The sequence below is a fragment of the Colius striatus genome, chromosome 1 (assembly GCF_028858725.1).
Source record: "Colius striatus isolate bColStr4 chromosome 1, bColStr4.1.hap1, whole genome shotgun sequence".
NCBI lineage: Eukaryota > Metazoa > Chordata > Aves > Coliiformes > Coliidae > Colius > Colius striatus.
In genome coordinates this window covers 169,741,401-169,760,359 of record NC_084759.1, presented here as the reverse complement: position 1 = coordinate 169,760,359, position 18,959 = coordinate 169,741,401, and the positions used below count along the sequence as shown (strand labels likewise).

Sequence of the window (18,959 nt, the reverse complement as noted above, 5' to 3'; positions counted from 1 at the left end):
CTGAAATATCACACAAAATGCCATCTGTAATGGTGCCTCACATAACTGCTATTTGGGCCCATCATGTTCCCTTTCTCCTTGTAGCTTGGGTCTCTGGAAAAGACTTGTCAGGATGTCTTTCAGGGATGTGACCTAGAAAATGGGAAAAACCTACTGCACTCTTCAGGGTATAATTGTGCCCTGGATGTGGCCCAAGCAGGAGTGAGTTGTTATAGCAAAGGCTTATTTTCTGCTTAGCATTTTTTTGACTATTTGACTAGGTCTGGGATCACTTCACAAAGACTTTGACATTGTTTTAATGCAGTTAGGTAACTCTATGCTTTCTTCTTTGTCCTAACACCTGTGGTAGAGCATGAGAATGTCAATTCTGTGACCTTTGAAGTGACAGGGGCAGGAGAGATCTGTGTCTATCAGTTTAAGATGCATATTGAATTCAGAGATATGGAACGTGTGACATCCACATGGAACATCTGCTTTCAATGTCTGAAGCTCCCAACTCAGCACCTTGAGTAGTAAATGGACAATGCTTTGTATCTTTGCTTTCAGTTAGGCAGGTGATGAGGCCTTGAACTTTGTTATCTCACATTCCAAGTTTAGTTCCGCGTAAGGACGATATTGGCTGGTTTGGTTGTGTCTCTGTCAGTTACCTGTTTGGAGCTGTCAAGCTCTGTAAAGTTAATTGGTGGCATTACACATTTGAGCCAAGCTCTACTACTTTCTAGAGAAATGTCTGAACTTGTGGACATTTGCTGTTTTAGACAAGAGTCTTTCTTCTCTTCTCTTTTTAGTTGCACTGTGCTCAGTAGTTTGTCATCGGTAAGGCAGTAAAACTTTTTTCTCAAAGAAAGTATTCCTTCATTTTCCCACATGAGCCATTTTCTCAGCTAGTTGAAGTCACCTATGAGAGATTCATGCATGATTTGAAGAGAATGGAAAGGGCAGTTGCTACTTATCATTGATAAGAGGAAAAGCGACCATATAAATGATTTCACTATTTTAGGCACAGGAATGATTTTGAGGTCACATATTAGTTAAATAGGCTGTTAGTCTTCTGGTATCAGAGAAGTTTGCAACTTACCACTGATACCTGTACTCTGATTCTGCTGATAAAATACTGTCTGGTTTCGTGGGATGCAGTCACCTTTAATAGAAAAGTGTGCATGACATTTACATTGTGCATGGCAAAACACTGTTTTTGCCTTTAGTCTGCATGACTTGACTGGAACACTTAGCAACGTTAACTGCAGTAATAGCTTTATGCAACGGTTAATAGCATCTGCCTGGTTGTACATTAGAATGAGAAAGCTGTTCTTTCAAACACAGCAAAGAAAGTATGCTGTTACCATGCTCCTACAGTAGCTCACTAACCATTTTTTGGCTCAGAAATTGTTATTGTACTGATGGTTTCTCCAGCAGCACATTGATACCTAGCTGATAACCAGAAAGTAGAAGAACACAAGATCATTCCTGCTTAAAATATTCACAGGAGAAGATTGAGGGTGTTTGAACTGTGTTGGTTGTGGAACTGATCATGGTATTAGAACTTACAACACTCCTGTAAAAGGCTGGAGAGATTGAAGGGGAGAACAAAATACCATGCCACCACAGCTTGACCTCTGGTTTACATCTATTCCTGTCTCGCTGACGGGATCACTCATCCTGTATGATTCACATTATGTGTACATTATTCACATTATGTCTGAGCCAGGTTAGTCAATCCTGCTGGTAGATGGTTGAATGTACTTTTTGCTAAGGGGTTCTGAAATCTATATTCACTTACAGCATTACAAATCAAATAGTAGATGCTTGTTCTGACAGTGTTAAGTTTTAACAGTTACAACAGTAAGAAGTTAAAATTCTTGGTCTTGCCAAGCACTTTAAGCTTCTTTCTGCAAGCCCTTATTTTCAGTTTACTACAAATTGAACATAAACAGTTTTTACAATCTAGGAAAAGGGTTTTGTAGTCATAAGTGTGTCCTATTTACAGTGAGGTTGCTTATGTTTGCATTTTAAATATTCAATGTGTCCTTACACAGGTGAATTCTGTACTTACTACTGCTTGGTACATCTGATTGATGAAGATACTGTGTCGACTTTTGTTGTTGTTTCGTTTCTCAGGATCAGATCTTTATGGAGAATGTTGGTGCTGTAAAGCAGCTTTGTAAACTAACAAACAACCTTGAAGTCAGAATAGAAGAATTGGAACAATGGAATAGGAAGCTGGCCAGGTTGAAAAGGATGAGCAGTTTGAAGTCAACAGTCAGTGAAGAGAGCAAAGTCAGGTACCTTTGTCTGGAATGTTCTCTGATAGTTGTCACAGAAATTGGTGAAGTGGTTTCTGTGGTAAAAGTGAGAACTGATTTTGTTTGACAGTGGAGTTATTTCCAGCATTTAAGTTATGCAAAGCCTGCAAATTTCTCATATTTTTTTAACTCGCTGAGAAAATTAAGTATTTGAAACGGCTGTTAAATTGCAGTCATTTTTCTAATTGCTTCAGTTGCAAAAAAGCGAGGGTAGATTACGTCCAGTTACAGCCCTGGAGCTTGGAAATTACTTCTAAGAGAAATCGGCAGAGCTGCTTCTGCAAAGAAAGACTCTTCATTAGTGTTTCAGTGGAAGTGATGAGCGTTTCCTATTTCTAAACCATTTGCCCAAGTTTTCTTTGAAACCAAATGTAGCATTTAATAGCATTCACCTGCATGAGTTAACTGAAGGCCTTTGTTCTTGAAAATGAATCTGATGACACTTCTGCCTTCTCTTTTTAAATGTTAAAATTGCAAAAGCAAGTGACATTTACACCCTATTGAAAATGTCTCTTATTCATATATTAGTTGCTGAAGCATTTGAATGTTAAAGAGATCTTGTCTCTTACAGCAGGTATAGTGGAGCTACTAGTCTTTTTCCATCAAAAAGATCAATCCTGTTAAAATCCAACAAGGTGAGTGAAATTAAATATACGAAATATGCCTATGAAAGAGTTTTTGTAAGTGCTGAAATATTCGTGAGAGCTTTCATGTTGCTAAATATAGAATCCAATTCCTTAGCCAGAATTGTTTAGTGTCACGCTAGAAGATTAAAAACTACCTGCACTGAGATACCTCTACTTGCAAATACGCTACATGTGTGAGAGTAGATCCATGCTGTGTAGTGGTGTGAAGGAGACCAACAGGGTAGAATTGCAGAGCCTGTAGCATGCTCACGTGGTGTAATGCAGCCTTACACAGAAACGCTGATTTCAGTTTGGAAGTGATAATTCTTCCTCAACTTTCTTACTTTAATGAGTCTTTCACTGTGGTTTGAAGTTAGCGTATGTTGTACTAGATAATGCTGACTTTCAGGTGGTTGAGGCCTGCATCGGGTGTCATTGCTATTGCTGAATGACTTCCACTTGCCCATATCTTGTTTTAGAAAGAATAGAACCCTTTTGGCAGGGACTGAATGAGTTAGGGAACACCTGTGGACCTTTTTCAAGACAATCTCTAGGCTGCTAAGTCCTCTTCTTGAACATGAACCTATGCTCATTTGCCTGCCTGGATTTTGCCAGTGCCAAAGAGCAAGAGGAAATAATAGGTAAAATGTTCTTTATTCCATAAGAGCAGTTGAATGCTCCATCGCCTAAGATCATCCTACTTGTTTGGAAAGTGCCTTGCCTTCAGTATTTACACCAACCCTGGTTTGGCGTGGTCTGAGCATATACTGAAAGCTGCTCATCTTTTAGTTCTGGCCACTGCTTACCAAGTTCTTCACTTGATTTTGAAACACTTGAAGAGTATGAAAAATGGCAGGAAGAAAAGAGAAGGTGTTACTTTTACCCATGCTTTCTTCCTGTAAAATATTTGTGTCCCCAGACTATCAATGGTGTGCAACGCACCCACACTTTAGGGAGCCTTTCATTACTTAAGTTTTTCTCTTTCTGCTGTGTCAGGATGACTTGTATGATTCCTCTGAAAGAAACAAGGTTAACTTAAAGTCAGACTAGTGTAGTATTTCTTAATCTACTAGTAATAGCTTAAATTAATAAAACATTTTCTTTTTCCAGGTTTATTTGCCAAAAATGGAGGAGTCTTGCTCCATGAAGATTTTCTGGGTGACTATAATAGCTTTGGTTGCTATTATGGCCCTATGGTAACAATTAATTATCAACAAGTTGGCTTGTTTCTCCCTTCCCCTTTCTACTTATCTCTTCAGAAAGAAGACTGCAATCTTTTCCTTCTTCTCACCCTTCCTATTCAAAGAATACAATGTATTAAAATTAGCAGTCAATATGCCTGGTGACACTGTAAAGCTGAAATGATTTTAGAAAAGTGAGATGCTCAGGTGATGCACACTCAACTAAATCTCTCTGCCCGTGTCACAGTGTGTGGTGCACCTTGAATGCATCCCAGTGCATCCTACTACGGGTGCAAAGCTGAATTCATGAGACTGCATGTTCTATGCAACCATACTGTGCTGAAGTATAATTTCTGACGTACAGAGTGATTCTGTTGTGTGAAATGAAGCTGGACTTGTTCCCAATGTGGTGGGCAGTCTTGTGACTGAAAGTTTAACTTATGACGTTGTGGAAAGTGTGTCTGAACTTTTGAGATTGCCGTTTTCAGTTTGCAGTCAAAAAACCCGTGGCTTGCAATCTCCCTGGGAACTGTGTCCTTTGAACTGGAGTTGTGAATCTATTTACGATGGAAAAACAACCACATTTTTTGTTGAATACAAGTATAGGTGTATCTATACATATATAGAAATATATGAATACAGCACTGTATACAAGTATCTGATCTAAACACCCTTAAATTCAGTCAAAATTTTAACCACTGAAGGGGAAGTAGACAGTTAACTCTTGCATTACTACTTTTGGACAAGGTATTATTCATATTATATTAGATAAGAGAAGGATGTAAATCTATAGACTGATTATCTTTCTACAGTGCCTTGACAATATGGACCCTGTATTTACTGAGCAGTCATGACAGACGTTTTGAAAAACAACATATTTACAGGCAAGTAGCTAAAATAGTGAATTAGAAGTAGTAATAGATTGTGGACCAATCTGTTTTGGTCCACAACTCTGATGACCATATCTTAATGAACTGTTTTTCTTTGTCAGCAGTACCTCAAATTCCATTGTACCCTCTTCCTCTACCACTACAGCAGGTACTGTATCTCTGTTGGTCTGCATGCACTTCACAGACTTTCAATTTCTGTGCCAATAGGCACAGCACTAGTGAGAACTGTGTCTTTTTTTTCCCTTCTAGCTTCTCAGGGGGAAAGCACAATTTCTCAGACCATGCAACCTATCAGCAGGATCCCTGAAGTGAATTTCTGTGATATTTTGCCTTGTGACAAGGTCTACTGTTGTCCAATTCATGAACCAAAAGTCAAATCTCTAAGTTATGAGGAAACCAATGCAAAGGAAAAACGTAAGTTGAAACATTAATTTCCATTATTTACCATTTGAGTCAAGAATATATGAAGAGTGTATGGGAAGGGTAAGAATCTTGCTTACTTAATCTTTTGCTTACTGCAAAAGAGCCTAGTCCAGAGGATTAAAGAAATCCTGATGTAAGTAACCATCACTGGAGTCAATATGTTTTAAAAAAATCTGTCCTGGATACCTTTAAGAATTTTGAATTCTAAGATGTTTTGTCAGGTGTGGCTGTTCTTCCTGGCCATTCCTGGTGAATGATTTCATGTGAACCAGAAACTTGCTAATTCCCTTAATTAACCTTTGGCTACAGTTGGATAGGAGTTGATTGGGGGCAGTGGAGGGTGAATTAACAGATGTAAAAAAACCCCAAACCACTAAATAGTGTCACAGTGTGGTGGTACTACATCTTTTCTGTGCACAAAGACAGAAATTCAGCTGCCAGAAAACATAAAGCTTAGAATTAAAACTCATGCAGGCAGGCCTTTTGAGAAGTGTTACTTGAAGGCAGAACTCTGTGAAAGAAATTGCTTTTACAGAATGAATTCTCGTTCAGGTGTTGTCTGCCAGATGTTATAAGTGTAATAAATGAGTAGGTGTGTCATTTGCAACTTTTATAATATTTATAAGAAAGAGTTTATACATAAAGGTATGCACAAGCTGTTGAAATCTGTATTCCTCTTTCCCAGACCCAATGCCAACGTCTGGAAGCAAGTGTTAATATTACTAAACCCAGCATTCATATTCTTCCTTTCTTGGCCTTGGGAGCAATAATTCTTCCACTAGCCACAGCTGACAAGTTGAGGTGAAATTGGGGATGGATGCAGTTCAGCCTCTGGAGTACAAATGTCTGCTAGGGCAGGCATTGCCAATTGCGGTGGCACTTGTATCACATGAGCTGTTTCAGTGAGACTCGCCCGATGGCCATTCTTCATCCTGCAAAGCTCTGTTGACTGCAGACGAGCTGTGTGTATGTGGTCCTTGTTCTTGTGATTAGTGCTGCAGTAAGCCCTGTGGCAGATACAGCTGAATACAGTGCTTTCAGGAGGTCATACCTAAGCGATTTGTATTGCTCTGAAGCCTGAAAGAGTCTTGGTTAATTAAAAAGACATTAATCTCATTTACAAATGAGGGCACTGTAGATGGATGAAAATGAAATATGAAAACCTTCTATCCCCAGCTGGCTGCTTTTGATATTAGGTGGAAAGAGAAGATAAGAATAAACACAAAGCATTACCTTCTCAAGGTCTTATGCTCTAAATAGCAATAAGTGTGGATCCGAGAGTGAAAAATCAGCTACACAAGCTACTGAAAGATTTCAGATCTGCACGAGTTTAATGAAGCTGAATGAATCCCCAGATGGAAGGTAACAATGTCAATACGAAATCCAAACATAAGGAAAACTACCAAGCTACTTAATGTGGCTGTAGCCAAGATAAATGAAAAGGAAAAATGTTTTCAGAGCAAAAAGCTGACAGTTAAATATGGGGAATAAACAAGACAAACAGTGGATATTTTAGAATTGGTTGATTAACCTGATTCATTGGAAGACAAAACTACTGGAAATCCCAGTCGAATTAAAAGCTAATTTAGGAGTTCATATTTAACAGACCTTTTACTCTTCTACCATGAGATACCTGAATTTTGAGGATGCAGACTACCAGTGAGTGTAGCTCCTAACATGGTAGCTCCTAATTGCTTGCATCTCAGATTTGTTGAGGAGAAGGCGGTTACGAGTGTTCAAGTAGAAACAAAAGATTTCATAAGCAAGACAAAATTTATTAAACAAAAATTCAACATATCTTTATGTAGCCTGGCTTAATGTGACCCTTTTTCCTCATACTATTTTTTGTCTTAAGAATTGGTTTCTCTGAAGGATTTGGACTTTCAAAGTCTTATTGATTTCAGTGGAACTGAGGAGATGAGTGAATATTGTTGGCATCTGGGCCTTTTCTGCTCTCTGCTTCTACAACGTTAGTGCTCGTTGCTCAGTCCTTGTTAAGTGTCACTGGTAACCAGGGACTGTTTTTACTTTTGTCTCAAAGTGTTCTTTCTCCCTGATGTGTCTCTCCTCACTATAAAAGCTTGGTGAGGACTCCTGCTGTATTTTGCTCAGCTTCATGAATTTGCATTTTTTTGCCTTCAAGTGGCAGTTAACAAGTTCATAGTTAAGTACCACCACCACCACAAGAAATGATCAGTCGTTTTTTTCCTGCTGATAGAATATTACAACTTGTGTGAATTAAAACCAGAAAGTACTTGAGGGAAAGAGGAAAAGGATACCACATTTACTGGATGACTTTATCTGAATCATAGAATCATAGAATGGTAGGGGTTGGAAGGGACCTTGAGAGATCATCTAGTCCACCCCCCCTGCAGAAGCAAGTTCACCTAGATCAGGTCGCATAGGAACATGTCCAGGCGAGTCTTGAAGACCTCCAAGGAAGGAGCCTCCACAACCCCTCTGTTAAGTGGAACACAGCCTGTTCCACTGCTTTGTCACCCTCACAGTGATTTTTTTTTTTCCTTATATTTAAGTGGAACTTTTTGTGTTCCAGCTTCATCCCATTACCCCTTGTCCTGTTGCTAGCTACTATAGAAAAAAGGGATGTCCCAACCTCCTGACACCCACCACTTAGATATTTGTCGATATTAATAAGCTCCTCCCTCAATCTCCTCTTTTCTAGACTAAACAGCCCCAGTTCCCACAGCCTTTCCTCATATGAAAGATGCTCCAGTCCCCTGATCATTTTGGTGGCTCTGTGCTGAACTCTCTCCAGCAGCTCCCTGTCCTTTTTGAACTGAGGGGCCCAGAACTGGACACAATATTCCAGATGTGGTCCCACAAGGGCAGAGTAGAAGGGGAGGAGAACCTCTCTAGACCTACTCACCACCCCTCCTTCTAATACACCCCAGGATGCCATTGGTCTTCTTGGCCGCAAGGGCACATTGCTGGCTTATGGTCATCCTACTGTTCACCATGACCTCCAAGTCCCTTTTGCCTACACTACTCTTTCAGAGTTTGTTCCCCAGTCTGTACTGGTACATGGGGTTATTCTTTCCCAGATGCAAGACTCTAGCTTTTCTAGTTGCTTTCCTACATCCTCTGAGTACAGTCTTATATTCATCCCAAGTGGCCATCTATAAACTCTCTTCTTCCACTTGAGGTTGGCCAACAGTTCCCTGTTTAACCATGCAGGTCTCCTGGCTCCCTTTTTTGATTTCCTACTCACTAGGATGCTCTGATCCTGAGCCTGGATCTTTGAATAGAGACCAACTGCCTTGGGCCCCTTTATCCTGTAATGCCATATCTCATGAGATGTTCCCTAGCAATTCCTTGAAGAGGCAAAAGTTGGCCTTGCTAAAGTCCAGGGTTGTGATCCTGATTGGTATTCTGTTCCTACTGCACAAGATCCTGAACTCCACAATCTCGTGGTCACTGCAGCCAAGGCTGCCCTCAACCTCCCCCGCTTCAACTAGATCCTGCTTATCGTGAGTACAAGATCCAGTAGTGCTCCTCTCCTAGTTGGCGCATCTACCATTTGCATCAAGTAGTTATCATTGGTGTACTGAAGGAGCCTCCTGGACTGTAAGTGACTAACTGAGCAGGCCTTCCAGCACATGTCTGGGTAGTTGAAATCCCCTAATGGGAACCAGGGCCTGTGATTTTGAGGCTGCTCCCAGCTGCCAGTAGAAGGCCCCATCAACTTCCCCATCCTGATCAGGTGGCCTGTAATAGACACCCACAACATGTTTAGTAATTCAGAATAATGTGCTTAGTAATTCAGAGTATTTCATAAATACTCTTGCCGACACTTGCACAGCTCCAGTATTTTATATACAGAGAGAATGTCTGTCATTCCATGAGCGATCTTTTACCTCTACCAGGGGATATAGGTTTTCCTACAGAGTAGTTCTCTTTTAATGAAAATGCAAAATGACAGGGAATAACTAATGCATTTCTAACATGTCTAGATTATTAAGTGAGAACAGAAGTGAAAGGAAAACGTGACAACTAGTTTGTAAATTAAAAGGAAGAGTGAGAGAAGAAATAGGCTTTTTTTTTATCTGCCTCAAGACCTACTGTACTTGTGTAACTGTTTGCGCATGTTTAGTAGCAGTTTTTCTAGGTGCGTGGAACGGGATGAAAAAAATGGGACAGTGGATGACTACTAAATGCAATGGTTGCCACCTAAGTTGTCACAACTGTTAAATCTGTAGGATGAACAAGTAAATAGAAAATGGATTCAAGGAATAACTGGCAACAGTATTATAGATTGACAGCAAAACACAAAAGTGATGGAGACCCCAGAGATAATTTTGTGTGACATTGCTTCTTGGCTCTCAGGTTCCAGTTGTTAATGTTATTCCACGCTCTTTGTCACCTACTAGAATGAGAAAAATCTGTATTTAATGTTTCCCCGTACTGAGATGAAAACCCAAATCTGGAATGAATAAGAAAACAGTAAGGTCAATGCAGTCTTGTTTCAGCCTCAGTAAAATAATGCATTTTGATCCTCCCTTTTGTAAAATAAATTATTACATAATGAAACAGTGACTTCTGTTCTAAACAGTCATTTTGAAATCAGATTGTTTCCTTTGGAAAATGTGAGAATGAAGTATTTTGGTATTCTAGAAACACACAATTCTATTTTTTCGCAGATGAAATAGTATTTGATAAAGCATATTTAGGCAAATCAACATTTCACAGTGCCGGTTTATTGGTGACACATCTCTGGACAGATTTCCTGTCTGGCAATTAGTGAAAAAACACAGGGATAGCTTTAAACCATTTCCCATGGGCTTGGAAGGCCTTTTGGCTTCCTCAGGTTGTGCTATGTGATGATTATTCAAAAGATCTTTTAAAGTTCACATTTAAAGAGAAATGCTGAGAAAGTTAATAGAATGAAAAAAACAAAAGATCATCAGCTTATATTTCCCAGCCTAGTTCGATGTTTGGAATTACAGAGGTGACATCAGTGAACATGGTGATCGTGTTAGAGCTGTATACTAGGTTTTTAAATTTGGTGACTCATCCTTTTCTCTCTGAAGTGCTGTGTCTCTCTTGGGTCAATCCTCACTGTCTTGTATCTCACAGTCAAAAAGCCAAATGATTCCCCTGGCCTGTGTTTGCGTGGTGGATACTTATCCTTCCTAAAGCCATTTTGTCTCTAATAAGAAATATGTGGTTTTATGATCAGAGTTGTTCTGAAGTGCCTGACTGGGTGTTGACTTTCCCCTTGGCTCTCTGTTATAACAATTGGTGATATTCTGTGTGTGGGATGAAATCTTTTCTATTAGGCGATTTTTTGAAACATTTTAGATATTCTGTAGAATTTCAAAAGCTTGTTTCTTGTTATCTGCAAACTTGTTTTGACTGTACCTATCTTCTTCTGAATAGAGGTGCTTTGTATTTTAAAGGTTTCTCTTGTGGCTCTGCATGCCTTTATCCAAGAGATAATTAACAAAATGCCTTCTGGTGTTGTATTCATATTTTGCTGTTGTGACTGTGCAAGGCTAACTTGAAGGTGTTTGCACATACATCCTTTTGCAGGAAGCAAAAGTGACGTGTTACCTGAACAAGATCCAGTAAAAAAATTTAACAAAAGACCTGATCTTGCAAATGACTGTAAGTACCATATTTTTGAATGTTGAAATGTGTACTTGTATGAATTTGAAGAGCTGCATTTAGAGGGACACCAGAGAGAGTGCAGTGCAGGGTCATCAAGATGATCAGGGGACTGGAGCATTTTTCTGATGAAGAAAGTCTATGGGAACTGGGGATGTTCAGCCTGGAGGAGACTGGGTGGGGGGGGGGGGGGGGGTGAATCTCGTTAATGCTTACACATATTTAAAAGACACATGTCAAGAGAATGGGGCAACACTTTTTCTCTCTCGCATCCAGTGATAGGATTAGGGGTAATGGGCGGCAATAGCTGGAACACAAAACGTTCCACTTAAACTTGAGGAAAAACTTCTTTACTATGAGGGTGAGGGATCCTTGGCACAGGCTGCCCTGGGGGGGTTGCGAAGTTTTCTTCCTTGGGAGGTCTTCAAGACCTGCCTGGACTTGTACCCATGTGACTTGATCTAGGTGGACCTGAGTGAGCAGGGAGGTTGGACTAAATGATCTTTAGAGATCCCTTCCAACTCCTATCATTCTATGATTCTGTGATTTAGGCTTGGAATTCTGCTTCTGGAATTTAGAGAAGTTTCATTTATAACTGGTCATTATAGACAATTAGCACTCAGAAATCTATTCAATACCTGTGATTCACTAGAATTTATTGTCATTTTGATTTATTCTTACATCTTCATTAGAATTCTATAGACATTCTGGCTGCACTCTCTGGAGAGTTATTAGACTTGAGTTCAGATGCAATAAGAACAGGTGAAATTTTCCTTGACAGGAGCTAAAATCTTGTAAGTGCTCCACACTGCCAAATACTTAGTGTGTATTTGTGAGCAGAAAATGTATGGTACGATGTAAAGGAGGGTATTGGTGTTTGGCTTTGTTGGCCTTCATTTGTTCCTTACTCAGGGGAATTAACCCTATTCAGCCCTTCTGAGGGCCCTCCACAGTTCATACTGAAATGGACTGGTTTAAGGAGCTGAGGTTCTGTAGGTCCTAACTATGGATGCCTCAGATATATTCAGAAGAAATAAGCTTCTCGGAGTGCTGCTAAGTGCAGTGATTACTGGGCCAGCTGCATTGGCCCACTGTTTCTTGCGGCTTAATCCTCTGCAAGGCTAATCTGCCCCGGAGAAGAGCCACGCCATCATGCCTATGCTCTTTGTGTATGTAGAATATTACAAGACTCTTAAGTTCTTGCAAATTCAAGGCAACATTTTATGAAGAAATTATAATATTCATTACAGTTAGTAGGTAGTTTTCCTGCACATAGGATTAGAAACGAGTTTTGTTGCATTTCAAATTAATTCTCTCAGCAAAGGTAATGTTTTTCAAATTAATGGTTATTTGCATGAGCATGGCTTCTAGTGCGTTAAAATGAACATTGGCACATTGGTATTCTACTTTGACTGCCATCAAAATAGTCTTCAATGTCTGCCTGAAAGAAAATATTACAATATTAAGTGCCCAGGATATTTGTCCTAATAAAGCAAACTGGGATCTTCTCTCCCTTATAATGACATAATGGAGGTAATCGAGCAGAGGCTTTTCACAGAGTACTAATTTAAACCTGCAGCAACTCCTGTAGTGACAAGCAAGGGAGAAGATGCCACTGTATTAACTGCAATTTTATTATGCTATTATCTAACATTTCTGAAATAATAAATAACAAAACATTATTCTTAATATTTTTTAGGGATTGATACAAGAATCAGTTCCATAAAGATTTTGGAAACACAACAAAACATTGATAATCGCTATTGTAGTAAAAATCTACAGTGCAGGTAGGTAAATGGTTTTATTATACTCTGTTATGGTGGAATAAAATACCATTAATGTGGAATAGCTGCTTGCATGGCTCCTTCTCACAGTTGTTTCCTCTAGCATACAGGATTTTTTCCCTACCTTTTCATTTTTTTTTCCTTTTTAAATATAAATGCAATTTCCATATTTTTGCAAAGATACTGTCTGTCTCAAAATCCTACATGTATTAATGCCACCTTTTTCAGGTCTGGCAATTACAGCTATGTTATTCCTGTTAACAAATACACACCAATGAATGCAGAAATCTCACTGGAAATAAAGTAAGTACAATTAGAGACAATACATATGTAGCAAGACAGTGGTTCATTCATTGGATAGTAATTCTCTCCTGATTTCTATTGTGACATGAATTTGTCCCTATTCAGAAGAGTGGAACAAATCTATGCATAACTAAGGTCTTAACGTAAACCTTTGGGTAGATCTTTTGCTGTAGCATAGGCTCAATTCTCTCAACCCAATAACAATTTCACCCATTGATGCAATATTAGTAGTTTTAATGTAGAGGCAAATAGTGGAAGGAACAACCCCGTGCACCAGTGCAGGCTAGGGGTCGAATTGATGAAGAGCAGCTCTGCAGAGAGAGACCTGGGAGTCCTGATTGACAATACGCTAAATATGAGCCAGCAATGTGCCCTCGTGGCCAAGAAGCCATCCTGGGATGCATCAAGACGAGTGTGGCCAGCAGGTCAAGGGAGGTTCTGCTCCCCCTCTACTCTGCCCTGGTGAGGCCTCATCTGGTGTCCTGTGTCCAGTTCTGGGCTCCTCAGCTCAAGAGGGACAGGGAAGTGCTGGAGAGAGTCCAGTGCAGGGCCACCAAGATGATCAGGGGACTAGAACATCTTTCATATGAGGAAAGGCTAGTTCCACTTAAATATAAGAAAAAACTATTTCACCGTGAGGATGAGGGAACAGTGGCACAGGCTGCCCAGAGGGGTTGTGGAGGCTCCTTCCTTGGAGGTGTTCAAGACCTGTCTGGACATATTCCTATGTGACCTGAACCTGCTTCTGCAGGAGGGCTGGACTAGATGATCTCTAAAGATCCTTTCCAACCCCTACCGTTCTATGATTCTATGATTTGGACAGGCATGTACACATGTATTATCAGGACTGTGGCCTTTGGCCTAGGGATTTTTTTTCTTTTTTTTTTTAATGTAGAGAAATATTATTTAGAGCACACATAAATAACTCCAGAGGACACCTTCATTTGGCTTGTTGTGCCAAACCCTGTAAAAAGTATTCTTGTGTAGGAAATTGTGACTTACAGCAGGAATAAGCACCAGACTTATTGCTCTCAGCAAGTATTTTCTCCTTAAATAAAAGCCTAGTTCCGTTGTGCTCTCCCAGAAATAACAAGTCCTTTCATTTGGGTTTCTTCTCTAAGAAAGGCCAGAGATGGCCAGAGCAGCTGCCAGATATTCTGCTTGATGACATTTCATGACTCCAGTCTCTCTTAGAAGGAACTCCATGAAATTATGGCTGATTCTTAGGTCCAGTCTTTTGATCTGGAATGTTATCCTTGTAAACATTTGCCTTTTCCTGATAAGAGGAAAGATAATAGTACTTCTGAAGTGCCTGCTTGTTTTCTACAGCCATTGAAAATCTGTCATTTAAGTGTATGTCGTTGTAATCTAATAATACAGCCTTCCCATGTAGGGAATAATATATCATACTCAGTTTCAGTGAAGCAGTTGCTGAATTTATTTTGGATATTGTTTTTTTGGAAAGAGGATTTTCAATATATACTTTTTCTATATAGTTTCACTTTAAAAACCCACATCTATGTCTACTGAATATCAAATGAGAAAAACCAAATACTCCTAACAGCCCATCTGGGACAGATAATCTGCCACGTATAAATTATGTGCTTTAAAACTGATGTTTCTTGTAATACCTTGTTAGCACGTTTTGTTGAGGGGTACTTCATTATTCCCCATGGCATAAAATGTAAACATTCATGCTGCCTTTTCCCCACTTTCTGCTTTTGTTTTTTTTTTTTTGGTAGCCATTGCCATATCAGAGTTCCTTCATATCTCCAAGGCATTATTGTTAGTTTATACTTTTCTCAGAAAAGCCATCTGGTAAGCTAGGAAGTGCTGGAATCTGTCTCTAGGAATAGTTTGGAGGAGATATGACCGTGAGGTCCTTGCCCTTGAAGAGTTCTGAATGAAATTCTGTTTACCACTGCTTTCTCAGAAAAAGTCTGGGATATTTTTACTTCTTTTTAACATAATGTTTGCATGTATACAGTGTCAAATGGGAGTCCCTGGTTTAAAGTTTATTATGGGTTTGTTTTCCATAAAATCAATGTTGTGTTTAGACGCCCAAGTACCCTCTGGCACAGGTGTATTATGCCTGTGCATGATTTAAGCCATGCCGCTCAAGCAAGTCATGACTGTTAATTCTTATGAAAGTCATGTAGAATAGCTTCAGGTATGAATTTTCCAAAGGCTTGCGGAAGTTTAGTGTACATTTCCAGATTTAGCTTAACAATTGTAAAGATCCCCCGGATTTCCAAATGCAAAACATCCTCCATTTGTGGGAGGGAATGAGACCAGAGAAGAGCTTAGTAGCTTAAGTTTATTTCTGTCATATCAACCAGTGAAGTAAGTCCCTCTGCTTTATTTCTCCACAATTCAAATATTTGATTTTTTTTCCCCTCCTGTATGTATATAGTATTTATAGATAGGATTCTTCTATTTAAGAGCAATGGGATAGATCCTTGTTTTTCTCTGTTTCTCTAAGCACCACAGAACCTCTAATTGTATTTCTCTGCAAAGTCATATTTGGAAATTATTGCCCGCATTATTCTTCAAGCCAAATCAGTAGGAAGGATTTCCTAGAGTCCACACAGGTAAGATTTTTGCAGCAATGTTCTGATTTGTGGGGTTCATTTTTATAAACTTAATGTCTGCAAAAAACTGATCTTGATTAATGTGGAAGAAATCCAAATGGTAGTTTGAGTCTACCAGTCATAGCTGGCTTTAACAGGACTGTAATGAGATGTAACCTTTTTGTAGGAGTAATTTTTCTGCTGACTTCTATAAAAATCTAGTGACTCTCTACAATGACAATTTTGAGTCTACTTCAGCCTAAGCCACTACTATAACTCGTTATATCTTCAGAGATACTTAAGAAGTGGGAGTACTTATCACCCAGGGCCTTAGAATCATAGAATGATTTTGGTTGGACCGTTAAGATCATCAAGTCCAACCTCTACACAGTCCTCCAAACTCTCACTTGCTTTACTGTTTCTGTTATTTCCTTATAGATAATGAATTCCAGTATTTAAGTCTTGAATTCACTGGAAACAATGACAGTATGTGCCATTACTTCTGTGTGAAGAGGAGTTTACCATTAAATCTCTCTAGGGAAAATCCTTCATTGTAAAAGAAAGGATTGTTTACATGCCGTTCTCTGGACTGCCTCAATGGGAATAAAAGCTGATAAAACATGTTAGGTTTTCCCAGTAAAAAAGTATTTAGAGACTGATTTGATCATTTCCAGTAAACTGATGAAGGCCTTAAAGTCCCTTCAAATTCTTTGGAAATACAGGACTCCTTTAATAACTTAATTTGTCTGCATTGCATGGAAATATTTATTCTGGCCAAGACAGTAGGAAAGACAGAAGCAAGGATAGTAGCATTTCTGAACACATTGTAGGAGAAACCTCCCAGAAGATAGATGTCATTTCAGAATCCTCTTTAGATTTTTGATCCGTGGTGCCATACATTATAGATACTTAATTGATTTTAAATTACTTTTTTGGTGCTTTGTCAAATTAGAGCAGTTGGGATACCTTCATCCTTAAGCTGACTCTCTGATATCTTTTCAAATGTCTTTGCAAAAAGTTATAAGCTTCTCTACAACCACTGCAAAGCTGTCAGAAAGCCAAATTGTCTAAGTTTTGACCTGTCTGCTGTAATTCCAACAGAACTGAAATTAAATCAGACCCAGAGAGTTTCACAATGCAGAAATATCCCAAGTTTAATGCCAGACCTGGTCAAAGACATTTCCTGTGTCAACCTGAAATCCACATCAAAAGACTAAAGCTAACTAGCCTCCAGCAGTAGTGAACATTCAGGTTTGATGTTGCTCAGAATAGAAATGCTGCCTGGTCGAAGAGTTTTTTTTTCAAGAGCGTTTTCCTAGTGACTGGAAGGTTTATTCACTACCAAAGGGCAGGACAGCAATCATTTGGACTCAGCAGTCTCACAAAAGCTGTATCATGTCTCATCCCCAACAGAGAAAATATGTCTGAAAGTGAAGGGAGGAAGGAAAGATGAAGCAGTTGAGACCCTAGAAAATGATGGAATAAAAGTTACCATGGATCATTAGGTTAAAAAGAGGTGAAAATTTAATTTAACTTTATTCAATGTAACATAAACATTTCAGATTTAAGAAAAAAAGTCATTTCATTTGTACACGGAAGGACACTGCAATCAAATATAGCATGAAATCTTGCCTGCATTGGCTTTTGAAATACTAAGTGAAGATGCTACCCGTATCTTTAGGATATATAGAGGAACTTTGACTGCCTTCTAAGGACAATTAAAGTTGCAGTTTGAAAATCAGCAGGATTGCCATTACCATTACGCCTTAAAGCTCTCAGGCCACCTGGCACATCAGGAATGATCCCTATTTATTGTGGGATTTCCTTGGAAAACAAGAGAGGGAATTCGGTTGTTCAGAGCCAGCTTGAGTGTTATTGGAAGCCAGATGTCTGTCAATTCCCGTGCAGAGCTGATCAGAGCAAACCCACATTTGCTGGGTTTAAAGTCAGCACTTTTGTCTCTCTGACTATAGCTATCAAGTCTTGTTATCCTAATTACTTTGCACTGCATTTGTCAATGAAATGTTTCCAGAGCCTATCCTTCTCTCCAATTTAATGTGAAATAAGGTTATCTAACCTCCCTCTCTCATTTATCATCTAGGGACGTCAGCATATTTGGACTCTCCCTGTAGCTCAGTTGTATGACAGTGCATACTATTTCCGTGTAGCTGCACCGGTAAGCCTTTTCAAATGACAATAAAGCAAAAGACAGATAGCATTTGAACTGAGAGAAGATCTTCTACGAATCTCCTTTATTTTTCTTCTGCAGGGTGTTGCATTCTGCTCGACAGATCCTTATTTTGCTGGAAAGTTTTTTACTGATTACTACTTCTATTTTTATCGGCAGTGTAAATAAAATGTTGCCGCTCATCCTGTTCCTTTGGGAAAAGACAAGGAAGCACTTGATATGAAAAAGAGACTTGTGAATGGCCCTGGACGGTTTTTTTAAAAACCTCTTACTGAGTTGTGAGGCACTTTCTTGTTTGTTTTACTTTTAAATTAATAAAAAAACCAAAAGAGAAAACTATTGTGTTTGACAGCCATCGTAGTTCTGCATTTCCAGGAACTATTTCTCAAGGGATGTGAGGCGATGGAGTATATGATGTGCAAATAAAATAATCCCATTGATCATGGTGAAGTTACATGATATCGTACATATAACAGACAAGAAGAAATGGGTAGGAGTTCAGCTGAGCTGAGACACGCTCCACTTCTCAGAAGATGGTAAAATAATAAAGTGTTACTTGTGATCAGGAGACCTGCTACTGTCCTACAGACATTTGCCTTATTTAGTATCTGCTGCCCTATATTTATACATAATTTGAGGTGTTTTCTGCTAACAAAACCAATAGCAAAACTTTGAGAGAGAAACATAGCCCTGTGCAAATGCCCTCTAGAATAAGAGGTGTAAGGTAGGGAACAGCAAGTCAATTCCATGGTCTGTGTAAGTATTTCCATTTCAGAAAGCAGTACCACCGTTACTGTTACAACTGTGTGATTTAACAACATTGCTGCTGTTTGAACGAGACATAATTCAGCTACCTTTTTATTTTTCTTTTAAACTGCACAACAGGACTGAACTATTTGCTCCTAAATTCAGATTATTTTTCTCTTGGTGTTTGTGATTCAAGCTAGTGTGATGAAGGAATAGAAATATTTTTTGACAAATAATGACTTTCCTGCATGGCTTGCTGAGGTGCATCTGGATACTATGTGCACAGAAAAATATCTCTCTTTATAGTTAGGAAGTATAT

The 18,959-nt window shown here is 39.1% G+C and overlaps 1 protein-coding gene across 1 annotated transcript in view; it reads left to right on the top strand.

The window, feature by feature from the left end:
• Nucleotides 1-18,061, top strand: part of MYRFL (myelin regulatory factor like) — a 39,053-nt gene extending 20,992 nt beyond the window's left edge. The window contains 12 exon segments of the mRNA XM_062017446.1: nt 2,119-2,282; nt 2,875-2,938; nt 4,040-4,125; nt 4,923-4,994; nt 5,102-5,148; nt 5,250-5,414; nt 10,974-11,048; nt 12,748-12,835; nt 13,061-13,135; nt 15,618-15,726; nt 17,807-17,881; nt 17,975-18,061. Coding sequence (XP_061873430.1) covers nt 2,119-2,282; nt 2,875-2,938; nt 4,040-4,125; nt 4,923-4,994; nt 5,102-5,148; nt 5,250-5,414; nt 10,974-11,048; nt 12,748-12,835; nt 13,061-13,135; nt 15,618-15,726; nt 17,807-17,881; nt 17,975-18,061 — 1,107 coding nt within the window.
• The last annotated feature ends 898 nt before the right edge of the window (nt 18,062-18,959 follow it).